Genomic DNA, 25,995 nt, shown 5'->3' on the forward strand with positions numbered 1-25,995 from the left:
TCTCTTGCAGGAGATTTGACTGTTTTGCAGTAAATGTTAGTTTTTCTTTCTGTTGCTGCAAAAAAAAAAAAAAAAAGCTGAACTGGCTTCCTATTCTGTGTAGGAATACTGAGACAATCAATTTTAGCTCCATACATGTGTATTTGTAATGCATTTATTGCAAGCTGTCCAAACAACTTCCCTCAATTTATGCTTTTGTTTCTGAGATCTCTACTGCCAACACTGGATGTGCTATATTTTGCACCTGACAAATACTCTTTGCTAGAGTATCCATTGGTATTTTACCTGCTCTGAGTGACTCTTGTGCTTACAGTTTGATACAAGCCAAACTCGCCGCACGTGGGAAGCTGTCCTAGGGGATGTTGACAGGGTGTTTTTTTGTTTTTGTTTTTTTGCTGATCTGCTATGTTGTTTCAAAATAGCAGCAACTCAAGATATAACTAACACCCATTTATAACCCATGTGCTGACTATTGGATACAAACCAAATTCACAGCATGTGGGAGGAGGTCCTAGGTAAGAGTTGCCATATCAAAAGTAGTGGAAAGTAGGCTCTGTTAGTTCTACTTGGAAATACTTGCTTCTGACTTGATCCCAGAAGGAGAGACTTCTACATGAGGAGAAAAGTGTGCAAAATGGCCATAGAACAATATGTAGAGTAGTAGTTACACAGGTAGCGAATTTACATGGGCAGATTTACTCCCAAGGGTATGTGCCTCCCCATGCCCCCACTTCTGCAGCTGAGCACACTTTTCTGGTTCTCACCTTGTGCAGTCCAACACCACCAGGGCCAGTGGATTGTTACTACAATATATTGTCCTTTTTTAGCCTGAGGAGAGTAAGCTTATGAGACCATCCGGCATTCATGGAGGAGAGCTGGTCTTGTGTTAGGAAGCATGACTTGTCCCCTTAGCTAAGCAGGGTCCAGTCAGGTTGCAAATGAATGGGAGACTTGATATGTGAGCACTGCAAGATATTCCCCTCGGGAGAGAATACCTTCTGGGAAGAGCAGAAGGTTCCAAGTTCGCTCCCTGGCTTCTCCAAGATAAAGCTGAGAGAGATTCCTACCTGCAACCTTGGAGAAGCCGCTGCCAGTCTGTGAAGACAATACTAAAAGCTTGATAGACCAATAGTCTGATTCAGCATATGGCAGCTTCCTATGCGCCTATTCTGTGTGTCCCTATCAACTTTGCAATGCCCGGATCAATATGAACCAAATTTGGTACAGTTGAAAGGATACAGGGACACCTCAACTGCATCGTTTGTGATGATGTCCACCCTAATTCAAGATGGCAGATGTGAACATTTAAGGCTAAATTGGGCTAACTTGTGAGGATTGTGATTATCAATATTATAGTGAAAGGAAAGTAGGCAGATTAGTAGAACAACTCATCTTTAATTTTACTATTTCTGGCAATTGCACTCTTTACCTTTTAGTGAAGGAAGCCCTCTCCCTCAGTGCATGTTCATTCTCTCTCCTCATTTTATGATTATTGCTGCTGCTCTTGGTTCAGTGTTGTGATCAGGAGAACATCAATGGGGCAGTGGAAACATTGTTCTTCCCTTCCACTCCTCTGAAGTAGCAATGATTTAAATGGCCAAAAGTCAAGCCTTTAAACTTCAGTTTGTCACACATTGCCAGTTTACTGAACTTCTGCAGCATCCCTACCTCCACTTCTGTGGAGTTTGGATTGGAAGAAACCATACTTGAATATTCTATTTAGCCTACTTTCCTTTAGGCTTTTCCTGTGGGCTGTGATCACCCAGCCTTTACATCTATGATTCTGAAATTTGAATGTCATAATAGCCCTGCAAGGGTCTCTAGCTGGTTTGCGTCCTATTGTTGAGAAGCACACCAACTATTTTTAAAAGTTACTTCCTATTATAGACTATTCATATTTGAGCCATATAACTTACTCTCCTCACTCCTAGTAATTGAAAGCACACACAAGCAACCCGAGGTGCACCTAGGTAATTTTGGAGCCTGGACTTAAAGGCCTTTGGAGCCCCCCTTGCAATTTAAGCATACACACACACCATGACACACACTTTTTTTAACACATGGGTTCTTCTTGAGGGCACAAACAGCAACTGAACTCACAAGGATGTAAGAATGTAAAACAGGTATATTTATGCAAATATGCATTGGTAGAAACCTTTCAACATGCAACTTAACATATTCCCATCCCTCATATTTCTTTCCCTACTCCCCCCGCCGTCTCTAAAGCACCTGGCCCAGGTCACAATCGCACTCAGCTGCCTGGCACAGTGCAAGCCAGCAGCAACCACACCACCCAGGACAGACTAAAGAGGATTTGGGGGCCCCTAGGGGGCAATTCAGCATGATTTCAAAAGGTGACTCAATGAGATTTTCAACCAGTGACTGATTTACTAAAAGAAAGACATTAACAAGTTCTGCTAGAAACCAATCTGCCTACTTTCCTTTCACTACAATCTTGATAATTTACCATCCTCACAAGTTAACTGAGCCTGTGTTCCCTCCTAGGCATGCACATGTGTGCACGCTCACAAGTTTTTGGATTTCCATTCAGTTAGTGTTTTATTCCACTCAGGCTGAATCAGGAAAGCTACACTCTGAATGTATGTGTGCATACACTGCCTTGATACTGCCTCCCAGAACAAAACTCATTCTGCACACAGAGGGGGGAAATTAACACTGGTTAGCCCGTTTCAGCTTTAAACATTCATGTATATTTTGAATTGGGGAGGATGACATCATTACAAACTATGCTGTTGAAATGTCACTACAAATTTGGTTCAAAGTGGTTAGCTGGTCCACAAGTTAGCCCACTTTTGCCTCAACGGTTCACATGTCCACCATCTTGAATCTGGGTGGATGACATCACAAACTCTGCCGTGGAGCCCTACAACTGTACCCAATTGCGAAGTTGGTGGTGTGCATATACATAAAAGGCTGGGTGATCTCATATGCTTACTTTCCTAAAGCCGGCTAAAAGCATTCAATTACGGTTTCTTCCGATCAAAAGTCCATGGAAGTCGCACAGAATTGGAAGTGGGGATGCTACTCAGTTATGTAAATTGGTAATATGTGACCAACTTTAAAATTTAAAAACTCCGGGTGGGACTTGAACCCTGTATTCCCCAGGCATAAAATAGGTGGAATGCCTTGGTCCAGGCATAAAATAGTGGAATGAGCTAGTGCAAGGTAAGGTATAAACACCCAGTTATGACTCCCTGTGTAGTTCTTTGCGTAAACCCTTGGAAACGTATGTGGAAAAGCCCTTCAAATCATTTGGAAACCCCACAAGAGAACGTATGTTTGAGTTTGCTCCTGATTATGATGCAAGGAGGATACCATGATTTCTCCTTAGCTACTGCTTCTTACCTTCTTACTTTCTGCACAGAAGCAGAAAGCTCACCATGCGCGATTGTATTAAAGAGCTAGTGAGCTTAATCCTGTATGTAAATTTTCTAGCCCCGCCCCGCTTCCCTCGATTTATAGTTACGTCGAGCATTGTGATAGTAGCCACTACCAGACCCGAATTTGGGTGACTGTAGCAACCTGGCAAGGCTAAAGTGGTTACAGTGTGTCTTCTACTGGGAGACAAAATAAATCATAACAACGAACCCGTCCACTGATTGAAATTGGCTTTGAATAAACTAAGCCATTCTAGTGTGCGTAAATTGCCTTCTCTGTTGTCTCCAGCGCCCGTATTCGATGGCAGCGCGGTACAAAAGAATCCCAGCGGAACAATCCAAGGTAGAAACAGTCAAGGGAGCAATGGGTTGAGGGAGAGTGAGCGTCCGCTTTGATCCACCGCTGCAGAAGTGAAATCCTGTTTGCCTAGCAAGTGGAGAGCAGCAAGCGGTCTTTGACCATGATTCAGCATGGACGTCAAAGAGCGAACCGCAGAGGGGTGTCGCTCTATTCTTTATTACCTCTATGGTTAAAGTCCTGTATACTGTAGTTTGTACTGGAAGTCAGAGTGAGTTCAGATTCTGTTTTAGACCAGAAGTATGTCAGGGCAGTGATGGGTTTGTGTCCGCTTGTGGAGAGCAGACGCCTTCTCTGCGATAGCGTTAGTAAAAAAGACCACTCTATGTCCCCCACGGAGATAAGAAATATCAGGATGACCCGTCTCATTGTCCGAAGGGGGAAGCTTCCGGGTGTCTATTGGAAGCCGCCCTCGGACGGAAAGGAAGCTGCTTACTTAGCTGATTCAGATCTTATTTCGTGTTAATTCCATTCCCCCCCCCATGCTATGGCAATGCCATTCAATATCTTCACATATAGCTTATGCCAGCCCTGCAATATAGTCCACTATTAATTTCAAATTAGAGGTGGGCGTAGGATTGGTTTGCCTTCCCAGCCATACATTTCCCACACATACCACCGCTCGACCACCTAGACATCTGGACTGGGCAGTATAAATATATATTAAAACGATGTAAATGTTGCCCTCGGATTCCTTTCCAGCCCAAATCCAGCGTCCAGTTGTATACAGAAACCTCGTGTCCCGCTGATTTACATGAAGATGCGCTCAGCGCTGCACTTTTACATGCTTAAAAATACCAAATAATTATGTTCCCAAGAAAATAAGGCCTGTGTCAGAAAGAGCAGGAACTCCGGTCTTTGCTGCCAGCTTTTGTTTTGGGGGTAGATAAAGGTGCTGCTGCCGCCGCCCAATCACACAGCTAAGCTAAACTCCCGGATTTCCCCCTTGATTTTCAGGGGCAGTTTTTCCTCTCCGCCCAGGAGGAGGAAGAGAAGAAAAAAGGATGTCTACAGAAGAGGAAGTCCCGCCCGCTGAGTCTCTCTCTCTCTCTAGCCAGGAAGTCTAGGAGCGCCTCTTGTAGCTTCTCGTGGAGGCCGGAAGCGAAAAAAGCCGAAATCGCCGGCTAGGGCGGTTGGTACCCGGAAGCCACCGAGGCGATGGCGGCTGGTCGGAGTTTGAGTCGCTCGGAGCGGAAGGTGGCGGCGCGCGCCGAGTTCCTCCGGCAAGAAGAGCAGCGAGAGCGGCGGAGGCAGGTATGGGGATTCCGCTGAACCACGACAAGGGGGTGGCCTGTCTGGGTAGTGGCGCCTCCCGGCCCCCCGCCGCCTCACCCCCCCGCCCCAAGCCGTCTTCCCTTCTGTCTTCTTGTTCGGTCTCAGGTGTCCCGCATCTTGCACAAGCCGGCGGCGGACCGGAGTCCCGACGAGACCTTGCTGCTGTCTGGATCTCAGGAAATGGTGCGGGATCTGGAGCGGCTTCGGAAGAAGCGTGAGCGGCTGCGGCGGCGGCTGGAGGAGGTGCGTGCGCTCTGTACAACAGGGCTTAGCAATACAGACGTTAGAAATACAGAAGTAGGTATTTGCGTGTTATCCAGTCTTCCTTGAAACAGAGAGGTTTGTCCTTTGTTTTCATTCTGTACAAAACTGGTCAGGCAAAAAGAAAATCGGTTCATTAGACTTCGAATGTTGGAAGTTCACTTTGGGGAACGAGTCTACTCAGGAAGCCTTTCCCATGGTCTCATAGGGCTTCTGCGAAGGTTAGCCTTTTACTGTGTGGCCATGTGGAACTCTGTATAGATAGGTTGTCGATCACCAGCGTTTAAAGGGGGAAAGTAATGTGTGTGAGGTGGTCTGATGGTTAAATAAATGGAAGAAGCTGGAGAGTATCAGAGTCAAATGGGTAGGGAAGGAAAGACTGCTAGCTAGTTTATCGCTGGTTATGATTTGGCTCACTTCCACTCCTAAGGAGGGGAAATTAGCTTCTAAGGAGAAACACAAGTGGTGATAAGTAAGCAACAAGGAGTTCCTGCATGTTTGATTGCGATCTCCTTCAGTTTTCTCTAAGTTTCAACAGCTGAGTCTACAGAATCCTCAACAGAGCTGGGTTCTCTCACATGATGGGTGTAACTGTAGTCTGGCTCCTGAATCGGGGCGTAACTATAATAGGGCAAGGGGAGACTGTTGTCTGGGGGCCCACTGCCTTGGAGGGGTCCCCAGAGGCAAGTCACATGACTGACTCCCCCAGCCATGCACCCGCCTAGGCTTCTTTAAGATTTCTTTACTTCATGAGCTGAGCTTCAGTGCGGGGGGAGGGGGTGCCATTTCAAAATCTTGTCTCTGGGCCCACTCCAACCTTGCTATGCCCCTGTCTTGAATAATGTTGTTGTTGTTAAAAATATTTATGCTACGTCTCTCCAGTGCACTACTGCTTGGGGCGATTCACAACAATAAGATAGATACAAGATACAATAAAAGTAATTAGGAGAGCCAGCGTGGTGTAGTGGTTAGAATGCTGGACTAGGACTGGGGAGACCCGAGTTCAAATCCCCATTCAGCCATGAAAACTAACTGGGTGACCCTGGGCCAGTCACTTCTCTCTCAGCCTAACCTACTTCACAGGGTTGTTGTGAAAGAGAAACTCAATTATGTAGTACACCGCTCTGGGCTCCTTGGAGGAAGAGCGGGATATAAATGTAAAAATAATAATAATAATAATAATTAAATTAAACAAAAAAGTTGTCAGATTAAAAACCACAGTCATTATTAGGTTCAATTTAAATGTTATTTTAAATGCTAAAAACTGAAAATTAGAAAAAGCTAAAGATCCTACCAGATATAACAAAAAAAGGAGCATTAAAAAGTCTCTTTAAAAAGGTGTGTTTTAAGATGTTGCTTAAAAACACTGAGGGAAGGAGCATGGCGAAGTTCTTCAGGGAGGGCGTTCCAAAGCCAAGGGGCCACAACCGAAAAGGCCCTGTCTCTAGTCCCCGCCAACTGGATCTCTGTTAGTGGCGGGGCCATGAGCAGGGCCTGAGATGATGAGCAGAGGGTCCTGGCAGATTCATATGGGCGAATGTGGTCGGACAGGTACCCTGGCTCCAAGCCATGTAGGGCTTTAAAGGTCAGTACCAGCACCTTGAATCTAGCCTGGAAGCAGAACAGTAGCCAATGAAGTTGATGCAGGATGGGTGTGATACTCGTGAAGTGACTTGTACCCATGAGCATCCTTGCGGCAGCATTCTGAATCAGCTGCAACTTCTGAACAGTCTTCAAGGGCAGCCCCACGTAGAGCGCATTTCAGTAGTCCAATCCAGATGTTTACCAACGCATGAGTGACTGAGGTCGGGTCTGGCTTCTCCAAGTAAGGCTGCAGCTGGTGTTTTGTTATACTACATTTTGTTGTAACTCAAAATTCATATACTTGGAAATTGGTATTGAAATTATTTCCAAATACATTTATGGTTTACACTTTACTTGGCAATCTGTTTTTTTAAAATAACTGATCTTTTAAATTTTATTTGGCAGCAACCTATCCCCTCAATAGTTTGCAGCTTATGTTGATATAACTCCTTCCCACAACTACAAGTCTTTCTTACAGAACTTGTAGGAATGGAAACAAAATTAATGGAAGATACGAGAGGAAATTCTCACACACAGCTGGGGCAGGGGGGTTGTCATGTGAGAAAATGTTCAGAATGTCAAAGAGTTTAATTAACAGCTTGAAATAGTGAAATGTCTCAAACCATTTCAAACCTTAATCTAATCTTAGGTTTGTGATGAACCTGAAGAGTTGAAGAGGAAGGTCGTCAAGCTCTCTGCAGCTGTGCGGGGAGCTAAGCACCTCATCATCTATACGGGAGCTGGCATCAGTACGGTAAGGTGATGTGGATGACTCTTCTAAGATCATTTGTGACAAGATCCTTTTGTGGTTTCTGTCTCTTGGAGCTGGGCTATGCCAAGTGAGAACAGCTCCTGCCTGCCTGGTGAGAATTTTTGAGGCTCCCTTATTGACAGGAAGAGAAAGCTGAAGAGGATTGTGTTCAAGCTGCTTCTCCTCTTCCCTGAGACAATTAGCCACTAATAGGAGAGAGGTGGAAATAAACACACCAGCTAGTGGTTCCTTTTCCCATGGATGTTGACCACAATTCTTTCCAGCTTTCTCTGCCTGTTGGTGGGGACCGATCAGGAAGAACTAGACTGCTCTTGTGGAGTTTAACACATAAGCTAGTTCATAGACAGACCAATTTCACAAGTGAGACAGAATACTAGGGATACCACCCCCGGTTTGGTTCGGGGGAGGGGGGTTGTTCACAAACAATTTTTTTATTTTAATGAGACATTTTTTTAAAATGTCACTTATTTCCTCCGGGGGAGTTGTTGGAGGTGGCAGGGGGGATCCACAGTGGTTCCCCCTCCCCCTGCTGGCCTTAATGCAGCCCAGACCTCTCAGAGGCCAATTGCACAGGCATGGCGGCCTCCAAAATGGCAGCCATGCCAAGCGGGAAGGCCCGAATGGGCTGATTCGGGCTGCATTGAGACTGGCGGGGGGAGGGGTAACCTCCGTGGGCACACACACCCCGCCACCTCCAACAACTCCCCTGAAGAGGGTAAGTGACATTAAAAAAAAAATTCAGTTAAAAAAAAATTATTCATGAACCCCCAAACAGTAGGGGGTGTTTTGTCTGGGGTCAGACAGAACACAGGGTGGTTCAGTTCGACCGTGGACCGTCGAACCTATTCGATGTTAAGCCGGTTTGCACATCCCTACAGAATACTCTCTTGCACTGAAGCGAGCAGTGTTTGCGACTATAGTTGTTGCAGTATTTTAGTGGTTTGCTTGTTGTTGGGTGAAAGGTGGCCTTTACCAAAGTAAAGTGTGGGGTGTGGAAACTGGGAGCCTGTAGCATGTGTTTGTTCATAATGCTGTAGGGATTAACAGTATTATGGAGATAAGTGAAATTTAAATACTTCTAGCATCTCCTTGGAAAGCATTCTTAATTGATCACATGGGGATACTGGTGCTCAGTGCGGAGCCTGACTGCCGGCAGCCTGTGTGCAGCTGCGGCGGCAGCCCTGCTGACCCCACGTCTGACGTTGGATGCAGGGGCTTGCCATGCCCCTGCGTCTGAGGTCAGACGTGGGGTGTGTGGTCTGGCTTGGAGCCTCGAGGCTCCATTCAGGAGTTGGAGTTTAATTACCGAAGGGGCCCCGTAGCCCCTTCAGGAGCTAAACTAAGGCTGGCGCTGCTTTCGCAGTGCAGCCAGGAGCAGCTCTTCCCTGCAGGGGCATGCAGCCCCTTCAGGAGCTACTTAGGCTGGCGCTATGTTCGCAGCGCAGCCAGGAGCGGCTCTTCCCTAGCAGGGAAGAGCCGCTCTTGGTTGCTTTGCAAACACAGCGCCAGCCTTAGTTTAGCTCCCGAAGGGGCTGTGTGCCCTCCGCTCAGGAGCTAAACCTGCACCCCCGTGTCTGATGTCAGATGCAGGGGGTGTGTCGGGGCGGCGAGGCGTGGCCCCTGATTGGGCGTGGCCCAGGTTCTTTGAACCCGTTGGCCCAATGGTGGCTCTGCCCCTGCTGGCATTTAACTGCTGTATAGCTGCTTGATATCCTTTTAAAACAAATTAAAGCTATGTTGTGCATGGAATTCTGTTGGAGCTACTCAGAACAATAATTACCCTCACAAATCAGTGCAATGGACTCCAGTTTTGATCTTGTTAATGCTGTCCTATTGCTCTGTAGGGAATACTTAGTATTCTGTATGCCTGTTCTCCAATTTCAAATGGTCACCGAGAGCTGAGCTGCATGTTACAGTGTTTGACTATTGACTTGCCTCTGTTGGTTTAGAATTCAGAAGGCTCACTCTGGAAACTGTCCTTCCAAACAGAGAAGGCTGGAGAGGTGTGAAGTGACTCCTCAGGATGTGAACAAGTTGCTTGGAATGGTGTGGCCTACCACCTGTCCTCTTGATCCTTGCCCGACCTGGCTTATACTGTGTAGCAGGGAAGCTGTTGTAGAGGTCCGGGTAGAGATTATAAATGCTTCCCTGAGGGAAGACAAGATGCCTCCTTGTCTGAAGGAGGAAATCATTAGACCGCTTCTGAAGAAGCCTGCTTTGGATCCCTCAGAGTTAAGCAATAGCAGGCCTGTCTCCAACCTTTCATGGCTGGGCAAGGTGATTGAGAAGGTGGTGGCCTCCAGCTCCAGGCAGTCTTGGAGGAAACTGATCATCTAGACCCATTTCAAACTGTCTTTTAGGCTGGCTATGGGGTGGAGACTGCCTTGGTCGGCCTGATGGATGGTCTCCAATTGGGAATTGACAGAGGAAGTGTGACTCTGTTGGTCCTTTTGGATCTCTCAGTGGCCTTCGATACTATTGACCATAGTATCCTTTTGGAACGTCTGAGGGGATTGGGGGTGGGAGGCACTGCTTTCCAGTGGTTCCACTCCTACCTTACAGGGACATTCCAGATGGTGTCTCCTGGAGACTGTTCTTCAAAATCTGAACTTTCCTATGCTGTCCCTCAGGACTCCATATTGTCTCCAATGTTGTTTAACATCTACATGAAACCGCTGGGAGAGATCATCCGTAGATTTGGTGCAGGGTGTTATCAGTATGCTGATGACACCCAGATCTATTTCTCCATGTCAGCATCATCAGGAGAAGGCATAACCTCCCTAACTGCTTGCCTGGAGGCAGTAATGGGCTGGCTGAGGGGGGAAAAACTGCGGCTGAATCCAGATAAGATGAAGGTATTTATTGTGCAGGGTCAGAACTTGGGAGACGATTTTAATCTGCCAGTTCTGGAAGGGGTCACGCTCCCCCGGAAGGTACAGATATGCAGTCTGGTGGTGCTTCTGGATCCGAACCTCTCCCTGGTGTCTCAGGTTGAGGCAGGGGCCAGAGCTGCTTTTTATCGGTTTCGGCTGATATGCCATCTGCGTCTGTTTCTTGAGATGAACGACCTCAAAACGGTGGTACATAAGCTGGCAACCTCTAGGCTGGATTACTGCAATGCACTCTGTGTGGGGCTGCTTTTGTATGTCGTCGGGAAACTGTAGTTTGTTCAGAATGTGGCAGCCAGGTTGGTCTCTGGGTTATCTAGGAGAGTACATATTACTCCTGTGTTGAAGGAACTACACTGGCTGCCGATACGTTTCCGAACAAAATACAAATAGGTTATTACCTATAAAGCCCTAAACGGCTTAGACCCTGGATATATAAGAGAACATCTTCTTCGCCATAAGCCCCACCGCCTGTTAAGATAATCTAGAGAGGTTTGTCTTCAGTTGCCACCAACTTGTTTGGTGGCTACTCAGGAACGGGCCTTCTCGGTTGTGGCCCCTGGACCTTGGAATGTGCTCCCTATTGAAATAAGAGCCTCCCCATCTCTGGCAACCTTTTAAAAGGCACTGAAGACACATTTATTCACCCAGGCTTTTATTTAGATTTAAAGTTCTAATATTTTTAATATTGGGTTTTAAATGTTTTCAGTGTTTTAGACGATTTTAATTGTTAATTGATTTGATGTTTTAAATGATTTTAATTGTAAACCACCCAGAGACGCAAATTTGGGGCAGTATAGAAATATTTTAAATAAAATAATAAATAAAATAAAGTTCTTCCCTCTGCCATCCTACACTCTTGAGATGTTATCAAATTTGCCTTCAGCAGAGCAACTCTTTGATAGCAGGAAGGAGTTCATAGCTGACTGGTGCTTTCCCCCCGTGATTATGTTCTCTGGCTAATTTTCCTAAGCTGTTTGGGAGGAAGAGGAGGAGGACAGATCAGTTGCACAACATAACAGAAGGAGAAAGCTCAACCAGCCAATGCAGCCTTCCCTGCGCAAAGAACTGATTTGGCAATGACTCTCTTCCTCCTGATATAGGGATTTTGAAGGCTGAACCAAGCACTCCACCTGTCTTTAGGGGTACTTTCCAGATGGAGCTTTCTTCATTCCATGCAAGCAGAGTCAAGTTGCTTGGCATGTGAGCATTGCAACACGTAACTTGGCTTTAAGCTGTAGGAAAGTATTAGGAGTAGGGTTCCTCCATGCCTGGTAGAGGGAAATGGTGGTGGGACTCAGTAAGGAGGTAAGTGGGCTGATGAGTAGATCCTTGTTCCGTTAAGATATTTTTGAGGTGGTATAGGGAAGCATTTCACCAGGGGCCGTGGCAGCGGTTGGGCCTAGAAGAGGTGTCAGGCAGAGATGCTTATGAATATGGAACAGACTTGAAGGCCCACACAGTAGGTTGCATTTTCTCTTGTGTCTCCTGGTAATACAGGCAGCTTCAATTCCTGACTACAGAGGCCCAAACGGGGTGTGGACAATGCTGCAGAAAGGAAGGAGTATCAGGTAATTCAAATCTGGCAGTTTTCCTCATGTCTTGAGAGTTTGTTGGGAGCCTTTCCCAGCCTCACTGGAGAAAGCTAAAGCATATGAGATTGACTGTTACTTAGCATACCCTTTCCTTTCCACTTGCCAGGGCTGCAGATCTGAGTGAAGCAGAGCCCACACTCACCCACATGAGCATTGCCTGCTTACACAAGCACAAACTGGTAAGGCCCTTTATGTGTCAGTCTTGTACTCATAGAGCCAAAAGAGATGGCAGCTGTGGGAACATAGTTGAGGTGTTATGCATGAAAGGCATTCTCTCTTTGGTGGTGCATACATGAGGATGAGATGGCAGCTCTGCAAGAAGCCTGTAGTTGCAACTAGGCAGTGCTGTGCACCAAGTCACAGGTTTTTGTTTCCCGAGTGTGCCTTCTCAGGGAGTTTTGTTACTCTGCTCAAACACTGATTGTTTTTATGGGCCTGAGAGCAGTAGGGAAAAGGAGGCTAGTTCTTGTTGACTTGTGTTAGCCTGCACTTAAAAGGCTGTTGGTGAGCTTGCTGACCAGGTACTCAGCCCACCCAATGCATGGATTTGCAGATCAGAGGTGATGGCCTCTGATCTGCATTAAGTATCTGTACTTGTGAAAGACAACCATGAACCCTGAGCGTGTACAGCTTTGTGACATGCTAAACATGTCACAGTATTTGGCATGCTACACTCAAGTCCCCCTAAAAGGCTATAGTATGTGCAATGTAAATTCACAGTGCTATTTAAATAATAGGTACTGCAGACTCTTAGCATTAATGTATACATGCTCCTTCAACAGCTATGTCTGCTTTAGAAAGTTAGTTCTTAGGTTTGGAGGTTCTGATATACTACCAGTCAGCACCTCCTCTTGACGTTCTCACACTGTAAATGCAAGACTGTGCAGTCTTTAACTCTGCTACTTTTGGCATCTGAAATAAGAATGGGACCATGGTGCTCATTTCTCCTGTAGAGAAATTGCCTAGCTGTGCTTCATCAAGTAAACACCCTGGGCCACTGACTCTGTGATTGTTGGAAAGCTGATTGATAGGAGCTTAGAGTGCAGTTCCTCTCCCTCCCACCAGTCAGCTGTACTAGTACTGGCAGAAAAGTTGGGAAGGGAGCAGGAAGTTGCCTGGGGGAGAACTTGGCAGGCCATATTGCAGGACTGCATAGCTTTGGTCCACCTGCAGTTATTGCACTTCGATTCCCATCACCCCAAATATTGGCCACTATGGCTGGGGATGACGGGAGTTGCTGTCCAGAAACAACCGGAGGACTGACATTGTGCAGCCCTGTCATATTGTAAGCACTGATGCAAGTAAAGGAAAGAAGAGTGCCTTTCTTCTTGCCTCCATCCTAAACTTTGTTTCCTTTTCTTTTAGGCACAGCATGTGGTGTCACAAAACTGTGATGGGCTCCATCTGCGCAGCGGGCTCCCTCGAGAAGCCCTGTCGGAGCTGCACGGAAACATGTACATAGAGGTGAGCACGTGCAGAGGGCAGGGACTTGGTGCACCAGAGGATCTTGGGAGTTCTAATGGAGATTCTGTGCTCCCATTCTAGGTTTGCACATCCTGCACACCCAACCGTGAATATGTGCGGGTGTTTGATGTGACGGAACGCACAGCTCTGCACAGGCATCATACTGGCAGAGCGTGCCACAAGTGTGGGGCACAACTGAGAGATACAATTGTCCACTTTGGAGAGAAGGGCATCTTGCAGCAGCCCTTGAACTGGGAGGCAGCAATAGAAGCTGCAAGCAAAGCAGATGTGATCCTTTGCTTGGGGTCCAGCTTGAAGGTAAAGCAAAAAAGAGAAAATCTTTAGTGGATCTCCTACATTTTTTTAAGAGCTTGAACAATGAGCTACTACTAATGGGTGTTGCACTATTTTTTTCTTTAGTACACCTTCTTTTGTATTTTCTGAATGATCTTAGAAATGGAAGCTCTAAAGACACATGATCAGCTAAGAAATATTTCAGTGTAGTCTTTAGTAGTGAAAATGTTTGCAAAAATAGTTGTTGCACTATACAAAGCTCTTTGTATTCTGTTTCCCTCTCCCCTCTCCTCCATACAAACCTGGGAGACTCCTAAAGTTGTGCCCTTGAGTCTGTGTCGACTCCTGGCGACCACAAAGCCATGTGGTTTTCTTTGGTAGAATACAGGAGGGCTTTACCATTGCCATCTTCTCGGCTGGTGTAGGAGGTCACCCAAGCTTGGGATTACATCCCCCCCACATGCTCCAAAAGGCAGGAAGTAGTCATACTTGAAGATCCTTAACCCAGTGCATGTGGGCGGATCTCCTCAGTTCTACTTCCTGCCTTTGCTCCAGAAGGCTCGCATTACAGCTCGCTGGCTTTGGCCTAGTTAACTAGGCCTCTTCTTTTCTTCTGCTTATATTCCTATTGTTTTTTACTATTTCCAATCTATTCTTCACCTGGTATTCTACTACTATTAGTTCTCTCTAGTTACTAAAGAAAAAAGAAAATAATAATAATAATAATAATTTTAAATTTTAAAAAAAAATTCATATCTGTTCTTCTACTGTCCTTTCTGTTATTCGTTACCTCTCCTCACCTCTTGCCGACCTTTTGGCCGATGTCTGCTAAAAAGACCTTCGGACTCCTGGCTATTAGGGAGAGATCCGCCCATCAGCGCCTGTTCCCGCCAAAAACTCGGGACTGCGCAAATCCTGTAAGGAAAATGGCAGATGTATCAGATGACCTTGCTGGTGCCTGTAGGCCACAGCAGTCCTCTCTGTTGCCAGATACCGGTGAGGAGACTGGGCGCAATTCATGCCACCAGCAATCCACCGAAGCAGGACGCAGGTGGCGGCACCAGAATCGGAGGCTTCCCTACAAGGAGGCCCCGTTGGTGGCCAGATACCGGTGAGGAGACTGGGCGCAATCCATGCCACCAGCAATCCACCGAAGCAGGACACAGGTGGCGGCACCAGAATCGGAGGCTTCCCGACAAGGAGGCCCCGTTGGTGGCCAGATACCGGTGAGGAGACTGGGCGCAATTCATGCCACCAGCAATCCACCGTAGCAGGACACAAGTGGCGGCACCAGAATCGGAGGCTTCCCTACAAGGAGGCCCCGTTGGTGAGAGAGCTTTCGCCCGGCAGCACGAGCAAGGTAAGCCTGTGATGTTTGGCCTCGCCCCCCCCCCCCCAACTCCTTTCCCTAGCAGTTGGGCGTGCAGGAGGAGGACTGCCTCAGCGAGTATTGGGGCCATGCTGAAAGGAATGTCAGCAGGAGTTGCTGCCCCAGAGCCTGTCGGAATCAGACGGGGAGGACGTGCAGGATGATGAGGCAGGCGGTGCTGAGCCCGTGGATGGGGCGTCGGAGCACCCAGAAAGCCATGAACAGCTCCCCCCGGTAAGATCGGGACTTGCTCGGGGGGGAGGAGGTGAGTGCAGATGCCCCCTATGTGGCCCCTCCCTCAGGGCCTACTCCTACAGGGAATGTGGGGGTTCCCCCTGATGCTGCCACTGCAAAGGGCTGGATTCAGGAGGCCGTTCAGGTCTCACTGGCAGCGGCGCTTAAAGCGCGGAAGCCTGCAAGGCATTGCAAGGCAGGCTGTGATCCATGTGTCGCCCTCAGACTCTCAGGAGGAGACGGTGCCTGCTAAGCAGCCCAGGGTGGCTATACGCCAGGACTCTGTGCCCTTGCGTAGGGGGAGGTCAGATGAGTCTGGAGAGGACTCCCCAGATCTATTGTGACCCAGGGTCAGTGGGTCAGAGACATTGCTGGGCAACCCAGACAAGGGGCCCTCCTCCTCGGAAGAGGGGGAGATGATTGAGGACTCTGCTACAAACTTACACAGTCAGAGGCTCTCTCTTATGGTGGATTTTCAGCCACTAATTAACCAGGCTATTGCTGTGCTTGATCTGTAGCCAGTTACAGAGGAACAGATCTCTCCTGTGTCCAAGGGCTCCTTGGTGCTGCCTAAGGCTAAGGTACCGCAGATTAAATCAGTGATACCTGAGGGCTTTACTAAGACCATCAAGGAGGAATGGGCAGCTATTGCGACTCCCAAAGCGTATGTTGACATTGGCTAGCAAATTGTACAACTTTGAGGAGGAGACTCTGGACTTGCTGAAGGTGCCACTTACGGTTGCTCACTTCGGGGCCCTACTTAGTAGCACAGTGGTACCCAAGGATGGGGACTCCTCTTCTAAGGAGCCAGAAAACAGAAAAGCAGAATCTGCACTGCGCAGGGCCCACGAGGCTTGAGCAGTGGCCATCAGAGCTGACACCACTGTGTCCTTGGTGTCTAGAGCATCGGTCTTGTGGATTGGCGAGTTACCCAATGACCCTCCCACTAATCAATCTAAGATGTGGCGTAAGCTACTTCGTCTGCAGAGGGCGGCTGCCTTTTCAGCGGATGCTACTCTGGACAGTGTTCAGTTCTCGGCACGTGCGGTCAGTGCAGGTGTCCTGGCAAGACGCAACATACGGCTAAAATTTTGGAAGTTGATAATACATCTAGGGCTAAATTAGCTGCTGTTCCCTATGCTGGGGGGAAAGCTAATTGAGAATGAGGCCCTGAAAGAGGTCCTCATTGAAACTAAGGATAACCGCAGGGCTCTGCCATCAGCTCCTAGGAAGAAGGACAAGAGTTTTAATCATAGACCGATGCAAACCTTCAGGGCGTTTAGACCTCAGTTTGTCAGAGGGAGCCTTTTAGGCCTTTTCGATCGCAGTGGAACAGATCCAGAGGCCAAGGCAGGCAAGGGTTCACTCAGCAGAACCATCAGTCTCTCGGAAACCAGCAGCGGGGCCCCCAAGCAGCAGTCCTGACTCCCACTCAGGCAAAGTGGGGGTCTGCCATTTGGACTGTTTTGGAAAGAATCCATCGACAGGTGGGTTCTTTCCATTAGCCTACACGGGTACGAAGTGGAGCTGGCCAGCCCCCCAGGAAACAGATTCCTCCTTACCCCTAGATCTGGGAAACCGGAAAAGCACAAGGGGTTGTCCATGGCCATTCAGTATCTGGTGGCTATAGGGGCCATAGAGGAGGTCCCACCTCTTCAGAGAGGCAAGGGCATCTATTCTGTGATTTTACGGTGCCAAAAAAGGACGGATCGGCCAGGGCAGTTCTCAACCTACGCCCAGTCAACCGTTTTGTGATAAAAAGGAGGTTCAGGATGAAAACCCTTTGTACCATCTCAGAGGCATTGCAGATGGGGGACTACATGACTTCAGTAGATCTCCAGGAGGCCTATTTACACATCCCCATTCATCCACGCAGTCGACATATACTCCACTTCTGCTACATGGGGAGGCATTATCAGTACAGAGCCCTTCCTTTTGGTCTCTCATCAGCCACCCGAGTTTTTATGAAGGTTCTAGTCTGCTAGTGGCCACTTTATGCACTGAGGGGGTCCACCTGTATTGTTACCTCGACAACTTGCTCAAGAAGGGGCAGTTCAGTCGGCTCTGTCCAGAACAATGTCTGTGTTACGTGCGCATGGGTTTCTGATAAATGTGGGCAAGAGTCACCTGATGCCCACACAGAGCCTTCGTCATTTGGGCATGGTAATGGACACCTCAGTAGGCAAACTGTTTCTGCCACAGGATCGGATGGAGGTCTTAACGTCACTGGCTCGTGTGATTGCTTCGAGACTGTGGGCCAGCCTTCTCAATCTAGCAAGTTTGTTGGGTCTCATGGTTGCGGCTATGGACTCGGTGCCTTGGGCGAGGTTTTCATCTACGCCAGTTACAGTGGGGTTTCCTCCTTTACCAGCACAGGATTGCCCTCAAACGTGACAAGAACATTCCTCTCTAGGTGTCTCTTCGCGAGTCGATTCGTTGGACGGCCCGGGGAACCTAGACAAGGGCAAGCTGTTCATACAACCCGAGAGAGTGATGGTCACGACGGACACCAGTCTATCGGGCTGGGGGGCTCACTGTTGGAACAGTTCTGCCCAGGGGCTTTGGTCGGTGGAAGAGTTGCTCCATAGCATAAACTGGCTCGAGCTGTGGGCTGTCTTTCTGGCCCTAAGAGCCTTCACGCCCTTGGTGAAGGGAAGGAATATCTTAATGTGTACAGAACACCTTAATATCCATTCTGGACCATCATGTAAACAGAATTTCCAATGTTCGGGCAGATTGGCTAAGAACGCAGGAGATCCAGCCGGCAGAATGGGGCCTGCACCCTCAAGTATTTAGGTGGCTGACAGAGCAGCTGGGGTGTCCCCAGATAGACTTGTTTGCATATCCTCAGAATGCCAAGATTCAGAGGTTTTACTCACGTTGCCCGATGTTGGGGGCAGAAGAGACGGATACGCTATTGGTGCCATGGCCTCCGTGTCTGCTGAATGCATTTCCTCCAGTGCCGCTGCTCTCCCGTTGCCTCAGGAAGCTGCGGGGTTTCCGGGCATCCCTGATATTGATTGCGTCTTTTTGGCCTAGAGGGCCTTGGTTTTCCGAGATCGTCGATTTGACCGTAGGTCATCCACTAAGTTTGCCAGACCATCCAGTTCTGCCGTGTCAAGGTCCGATTTACCATCCTTGCATCTAGAAAGTGTTCAGCCAACAAGATTTACCAATCGACTTGGTGTAGTTTTCTGCGCTGGACAGCAAAGCTCTCCCTGCAGCTGGACAAGTGCAGGTCGAGGGGATTACTAGGTTTTCTTCAGGATGGCCTTGCGCTTGGTCTGAAACCCAACACGCTTAAACACCAGGCAGCGTGCTTGATCCAGATGTTGTTTCCTCATCAGCGTTTGTTCAGGCGTGGCACCCTCTTCTACGCAAGTTCTTGAGTGGGGCAGCTTTGTTGTCTCCTCTGGTCTGCCATCGTTTCCCGTCATGGGATTTGCATATTGTGTTGTGGGGTCTGCAGTTTCCGCCATTTGAACCACTTTGATCTGTATCATTGCAGATGCTGTCCTGGAAGGTGGCCTTTTTAGTAGCTGTAACATCAGCCAGGAGGGTTTCTGAATCGCAGGCTCTGTCAGTTCAGAGTAATTTGTGTAATTTCTCTAAGGACTCTGTGAGACTTATCCCGGATCCTTCGTTTATCCCTAAGGTAAAGTCTCAGTTTAATCGTGAGGTGGTCATTTAATTACCTTCTTTTTGTCCGGATGCTCGTCACCCTGCAGAGAAGGAGTGCAACCAGACGCAGGCTTTTCGTAAGTCAGATGCTCTTTTTGTGGCCTTTAAGGCTTCTAAGATGGGATGCAAGGTCCCTTCAGCCATTATTGCTCAATGGGTTCATTCATGCATTACGATGTTGTATGAAGCCCAGAAACTTTCGGTGCCTGGTCAGATTACGGCGCACTCAACTACATCGGCAGCCACTTCCACTGTGTTATCTTCACCGGTGTCCCATGAAGAGATTTTGCAAGGCGGCTACTTGGTCGTCGCCTTTTACATTTTCAAGGCATTACAAGTTGGATGAACATGAAGCTGCCAGAGCAGCATTTGGTCGGAGGGTCCTGCAACAGGTCCTTCCGGCTCAGTCGCTCCAGCTTGGGTATTTTCCCTCCCGTGGTTGGTGCTGTGGTATGTCCCAAGCTTGGGTGACCTCCTACACCAGCCGAGAAAGGTACATTGGTACTCACCGTGAAGGTGTCTTCTGGCTGGTGTAGAAGAGGTCACCCAAGGCCCGCCCGGGTTGTGTTAGGCTGGAGCTGATGATCTGGTTGTAGGGGGACAGTTTTTCTGTCTTTCTCCGCATTATTGTTTGTATATTGTTGTATATTCTCTGTTGTGTTCTGTGGTTTTCATTCCGTAGCTTGAGCTGTTTTAAGCACTGAGGAGATCCGCCCACATGCACTGGGTTAAGGATCTTCAAGTATGACTACTTCCTGCCTTTTGGAGCATGTGGGGGGGATGTAATCCCAAGCTTGGGTGACCTCTTCTACACCAGCCAGAAGACACCTTCATGGTGAGTACCAATGTACCTTTCTGCACTGTATGAGATGAGGCCTTTCAGCACCTTTCTATATTGCTGCTGCCTGATATAGGTGTTTCCCATATTCTGGGAAACATACCAGTGGGGATTTGAACCAGTAACCTCTTGCTTGCTAGGCAAATAATTTCCCTGCTGTGCTATTAGCACAATAATAATAATACTAGAATCCTGTGCTGAGCATCTGCTTTCTGTGTAAATAGGTGTATATATAAAAGTCAGTGAAGGTTGGTAAAAATAGAGAAGTGGAATATCTGGTGTTTGGCAAGAAAGCAAGCTATCACTTTAAAGATAAACAAAGGGAAAGCGCGGTATATAAATATTTATAGTAATAGTTTCAGTAAACAACTTGGTCTGTAAATGTAAGTTGGTTTGCATTTTTCCTTACAGTTAAAACAGACAGTGAAGTTTGACATTTCATACAGCTAAGTGATTTCATCGTTATATAACCCTAACAATTAAACTATTCCTAAATACATTGGAAATCTTATTTCCATTTAAATGAGATCTCGTGTGAGCAAGCACTGAAAAAAATGAACAGGTTTCCTGAACTGGCCTCATAATATACTTGAGGAGAAGTGAGAAAAATTGAACACCATAGAGTAGGATAGGGAATGGCCTGTTGGCTTGGGTGTTTTCTTGTGTGTTGATTTCACTGAGGCTTTCTGCTCCCTTTAAGGGGGTGTTTGAACTCAGACTATTGCTGAATATGCTCTGATGAAACACTTTGCTGAAAAGACTATGCAGTGATATTTAAATCCAGGAAAGCTTTTATAGGGAGGCAGTTCTTGAAATTTGTCTCTAAACCAGGAATGGACTAACTTCAGACATGAATGGTCCACTCTTTTTTTTTATTGACTCCCCATAAATGCATAGGTAATGCATTTATAAAGTAAGAGTGCATATTCAGGATCTGTTGCCAGTTAAGGTATGATTTCTGGGTGTAGTGATTCTGAATGCTCTCAGGAATACAATAAATAATATGCTGGATTACAGCAAAGTTCAGGATCCTTTGCAAGAATCCCAGCAGCCCCGAGGTTGTGTCCTGACATTGGCTGGTGGACCATTGTCTGTCCATCCCTGATCTAGACCTTTTGCTTCTTTCTTCCTTCTGTCATGTATGGTGTGTCACTTTGAGGAAACAGTACCTAATAATTGAAAAGTATAAAGTCCTTTCATCAGCTTCCACCTAACACCTGTTTGCAGTATTTTCAGAATGATATTTGAAAGAGAAGCTCTAAAGTTGACAGTCTGCTACTAACTGGAAGAACAAGTTTTTAAAAGTCACAATACTTCTAAATTTAGTATTTCTGTATTGGGGGTAGGGGACTAACTGTAGGACTTCTGCTACAGATGATCCTATATACGTCTTGGTGACCACAGAATTCTGGAATGCTAGGCATTAGGATCACAGATTATGCTAGTTCCTAACACACTCGCATACCTCGGCCCGCTTCCAGGGCAGTCTGCAACAGACATTGAAGGCTGTTTTCACGTATTAAAAAAGATGAACCCTGTTGTCAGGTATCTGATAGCCTGAAGTCGCCTCCATCCCCTAGCCCTAATATATATTTTGGTCTTCATATACTAGAACGGGCAACAGCGATTATAGGAAGATGCTGAAAGGCATCTCATACTGCACGGGAAGCAATGGTAAACTCCTGTATTCTACCAAAGAAAACCACAGGGTTCTGTGGGCATCAGGAGTTGAAATCTACTTGACGGCATATTTATTTATCATCATCAATTTTATTACAGCCATTGGCCAGCAAGAATATTTATTTATTACATTTGTATACTGCCCAAAATGCAAGTCTCAGCAATTTACAACAAACTGCCCAGAGTTTGTTGTAAACCGTGGTTTACCTTTATTGTCTTCATGACAGGTTTTGAAGAAGTATCCACATTTATGGTGCATGAGCAAGCCACCCAGACACCGTCCTAAACTCTACATTGTAAATCTCCAGGTGAGTTTGAGCCCTTTCATTTATGGACAGAGCAATTTGCTCTGTACAAGTGCATATGTTAACCTTAATTGCTTTACAAGTGCATATGTTAAGCTTAATTTTTTTCATGAGAAGGGCTCATAATCCAGTGGGACTGAGCAGTTCTCTGTGTACAGAAGGTCCCAGGTTCAGTCTCTGACATCTACAGTGAAAAGCAAGAGATCTTGGAGAGCAGATCTAGGAAAGAGCTCGTCCTGAGACATTGGAGAACTTCTGCTAGCTGAAGCAAATAGTACAGGGCTACATGACAAATATGATAAATAAATACATGGACCAATAGTCTAACTTGGCTTCATGTTTGTATGATGGTGACTACTGCACAGTATATATGAGCCCTATTGAGGCAAACCTGTTCAGATGTCTGTACACATGTACATGCATTTAAAAATTGAACATGGGTACAGACCCTCACAAATACAAGTTCAAATAGGAAGCATACTGCTATATATGCCTTCAACATATGTGGATAACTGTACATGTGTACATATCTGTATGTGTGTACACTGTATACAGATTGAACATGTGTTGAAAATATGTGAATAGGGCTTCAAGACTATAGAATTTCCACTATTTTGCTACAATGGTATATGTGCATCTCGCCCTGGGAGTCTATGTATGGTTGCCTTGTTTCCTCTAATAATGTCAGTATTTACACACACTCTTACATCCACTTTATGTGTCCTGCAAAGTTATTCTGTTACAAGCCACATTACTGTCACATTTATGTATCTTGTTTGTTTACAAATAGATGACATTTATTAACAGTTGTTTACATTGACTACTATATTTTTTTCCAAAGAGAAATTTCAGAATGACCTTTTTAATGCATAAGAGATATTAAAATAACTTACAGATTTTACACAAAACATGTAAGCTAAAACAAAAGCGAGAAAAGATTTCTGTGTAATACACCATCCTCAGTATGCCATTTAACATGCCAGCTGAAGGCATGTAAATCGAGACTGGAATAAAACAGATAAATTAAATAGTCTGGAAAGCTACAAACAGATAATAGAGTTTGTTTGTTTGTTTGTTTGTTTGTTTGTTTGTTTGTTTAAGATATTTATGCCCCGCCCCTCCAGTACACTACTGCTTGGGGCAGCTCACAACATTAATAAAACAGATACAATGTAAGTTAAGTTAAACAAGTTAAAATACCAGACTAAGACCACATTTAAAATTACAATTTTTTCAAGTTAAGTTATTTAAAAAGCTAGATGAGAGCTATAAAAACTAAAGAATCTACCAGATATCAGCAGCAGATAAAACATTAAAAAGCCTCTTTTAAAAGATGTGCTTTAAATTGTTTTTTAAAAATACTGAGGGAGAGATCATGGCAGAGCTCTTCAGCGAGGGTGTTCCAAAGCCGAGGGGCCACAATAGAAAAGGCCCTGTCTTTGGTCCCTGCCAGCCAGATCTCTGTTAGTAATGGGGCCATAAGTAGAGCTTGAGATGACAACAGAGACCCCTGGCAGGTTCTTATGGGCAAATGTGGTTCAACAGGTACCTTGGCCCCAAGCCATGTAGAGCTTTAAAGGTCAAGACCAGCACCTTTAATCTAGCCTGGAAGTGGACCAGAAACCAATGAAGCTGCCACAGGATGGGTGTGACATTCATGAAGTGACTTGTGCCCATGAGCATCCTTGTGCCCACAAGATAACACCTGAAGGAAGAGAGAGCAGACCTTTTGCCAAGATGTTGACTCTTTCGGTGTCCGGTGTATCTCATGGCTTCATTCATCTCATCCTTAACATTAATATTAGGTTCCAATTGTTCTGTGAACATTGCTTCCTTGATCTTACACCTCATTAAATTCCTTTCAACAGCCAATATTGATACTTCTGGTTTTGGTCACTTTTCATTGTGTTCTTCCTTCATATGTATCACTCATGGTTTTGTTCAACTTTTATTATACTGCATATCAGCCAGATGTTCATCTTTTCAACGATATCAAATCCTAACAGTAGCAGAACGAATTAGAAGATGGTTCCGTGTCTCATATTAGAAAAATAAACACAAGGGAAAGATCAGTAACAGCTAGTGGGTGGGAGGAGACACTATGTTGGGTTTTATACGGTCAGTTGCGCTCTCCCTGCTGCATATGAGAGACACCAGTTTAAAAGTGCCTCTTTGGCCAGTTACAGGAATGCTGTTCTTTTGCCATGGGTAAAAAGGTGTGCTCTGCACATTTAAGTTACATGGAAAAATTACTAACTAGCAATGTGAAATCTGAGAGTCTGATTTGGTAGTAGTTTGAGGTCAGTTCACTTCAATAACAGTAATGCTGTTCTATCTTCAGTGGACGCCAAAGGATGATCTAGCAGCCCTGAAGCTTCATGGGAAATGCGATGATGTGATGAAGCTGTTGATGGATGAGCTGGGACTTCTCGTCCCTTGCTATGAAAGGTTAGCAAAGAGTTATAGGTTGCTGTGACATTGCACCCTCATACATTAATACTTTATTTATTTATTTATTTTTACATTTACTTGTGATATGTACTGTAGCTACTGGTGACTTTCACACACTCTTCAGGTGATTAGGCTTTTTGCCTTTGCTTTTACTCATTGTAGAATTTTGGAGTTTTACTCAATGTAGGCCCTAAAGCAGCTACTACTAAATAATGTGTCAAAGCACAAAACTAAGCAAATTCCAAAAGTAATCATTATACCTAGGGAAAAATGGAACCACTCCATATTAATATGGAAAAACTACTGCTAAAACTGTTACTCCTGCACAGGGCTTGTTATTAAAGGCAACTCTTTTGAGTGTTTATAGTTTTGGTGTAATGGTGTGGCTTCTATTGGAGCAGAGGCTGGTATTGAACAATACTTTATCATGCTTTAGCAGTTGCAAAGAAGTCCATATCCTGCTTCCCTGTGGTGCATTATGCATGATGGTTCTAAAAGATTTCTACTTAGTGTTTGGGGCTGGAGTAAGGTAAAGTGTGCCGTCAAGTTGATTTCGACTCCTGGCACCCACAGAGCCCTGTGGTTTTCTTTGGTAAAATACAGGAGGGATTTACCATTGCCTCCTCCCACTCAATATGAGATGACGCCTTTCAGCATCTTCCTATATCGCTGCTGCCTGATATTGTGCCAGCAGGGATTCGAACTGGAAACCTTCTGCTTGTCAGTCAAGCATTTTCCAGCTGCGCCACTTAAGGTGACTTGGGGCTGGAGTAGGAAGTTGTTAATTCTGTGATAGTGCTGGAAGTTAACACTACATGTTATCCTATTTATCCCTAGAACAAAGGACCCCATCTTCTCTCTGGCTGTTTCTCTGCGCCCTGAAGAAGAAGGCAGCCATAGCCGGAAACTTGTGGCCCCACCAGCAAGTCTTCATGAAGTGCAACTGGGAGAGCAGCAGCAGATGCCTGCAGCTCCCTGTGGTCCCCTCTCTGGTGGCTGGTTTGGTAGAGGCTGTGCAAAAGGCACTAAGAGGAAAAAAGTTTCTTGATTATGGACTTTGAAAAAAGGGACAAGTAGATTCTCCTTTTCTAACCTTAGGGACCAACGGAAGTTGCTAAAATCAGGACAAGAAGTTACATCTGCACTGGATTTGACCAGGATTGCTGGGCTAACTGGAAAAACACAGCTGCTATTTTCATAGATGTTTTGTATAATTACTCAGCATAGGGCCAGATAGAGGCCAAAGCCTAACTTGGTTCTTGCTGTCTAAGTGGAGGTTGGCGTTTGATACTCAGGGCTGCCAATTCTTAAATATTATTTAAAAAAATAAATGGATGTTTCTTGGAATGTGGCTGTCTTGTTTCAAAGTCTGGAGATTGTATTCCCATAGTTCTCACAGTCATCAGTACTGATATCCACCTTTATTTCTATATGTACACTACATCTCAGCATCTCTCTTTGTCAATATTGGAGCTGAAAGTAGCGTATCATTTTGGGACTGTCTTCTTGAAGATGTGACCATGTGACTCTTAGGGAGGTATTCTATGC

At 46.0% G+C, this 25,995-nt stretch overlaps 1 protein-coding gene across 1 annotated transcript; it reads left to right on the plus strand.

Moving 5' to 3' along the window:
• The first annotated feature begins 4,758 nt into the window (after positions 1–4,758).
• Positions 4,759–25,794, plus strand: SIRT7 (sirtuin 7). Its single transcript, XM_053288989.1, has 10 exons — positions 4,759–5,010; positions 5,137–5,274; positions 7,526–7,630; positions 12,037–12,107; positions 12,238–12,310; positions 13,497–13,595; positions 13,677–13,913; positions 21,919–21,999; positions 24,338–24,444; positions 25,285–25,794. The coding sequence occupies exons 1-10, from the start codon at positions 4,915–4,917 to the stop codon at positions 25,493–25,495; spliced, it is 1,218 nt and encodes a 405-aa protein (XP_053144964.1). The 5' UTR covers positions 4,759–4,914; the 3' UTR covers positions 25,496–25,794.
• The last annotated feature ends 201 nt before the right edge of the window (positions 25,795–25,995 follow it).

This window comes from Hemicordylus capensis, chromosome 2 (genome assembly GCF_027244095.1).
Source record: "Hemicordylus capensis ecotype Gifberg chromosome 2, rHemCap1.1.pri, whole genome shotgun sequence".
In the NCBI taxonomy this organism is placed as follows: domain Eukaryota; kingdom Metazoa; phylum Chordata; class Lepidosauria; order Squamata; family Cordylidae; genus Hemicordylus; species Hemicordylus capensis.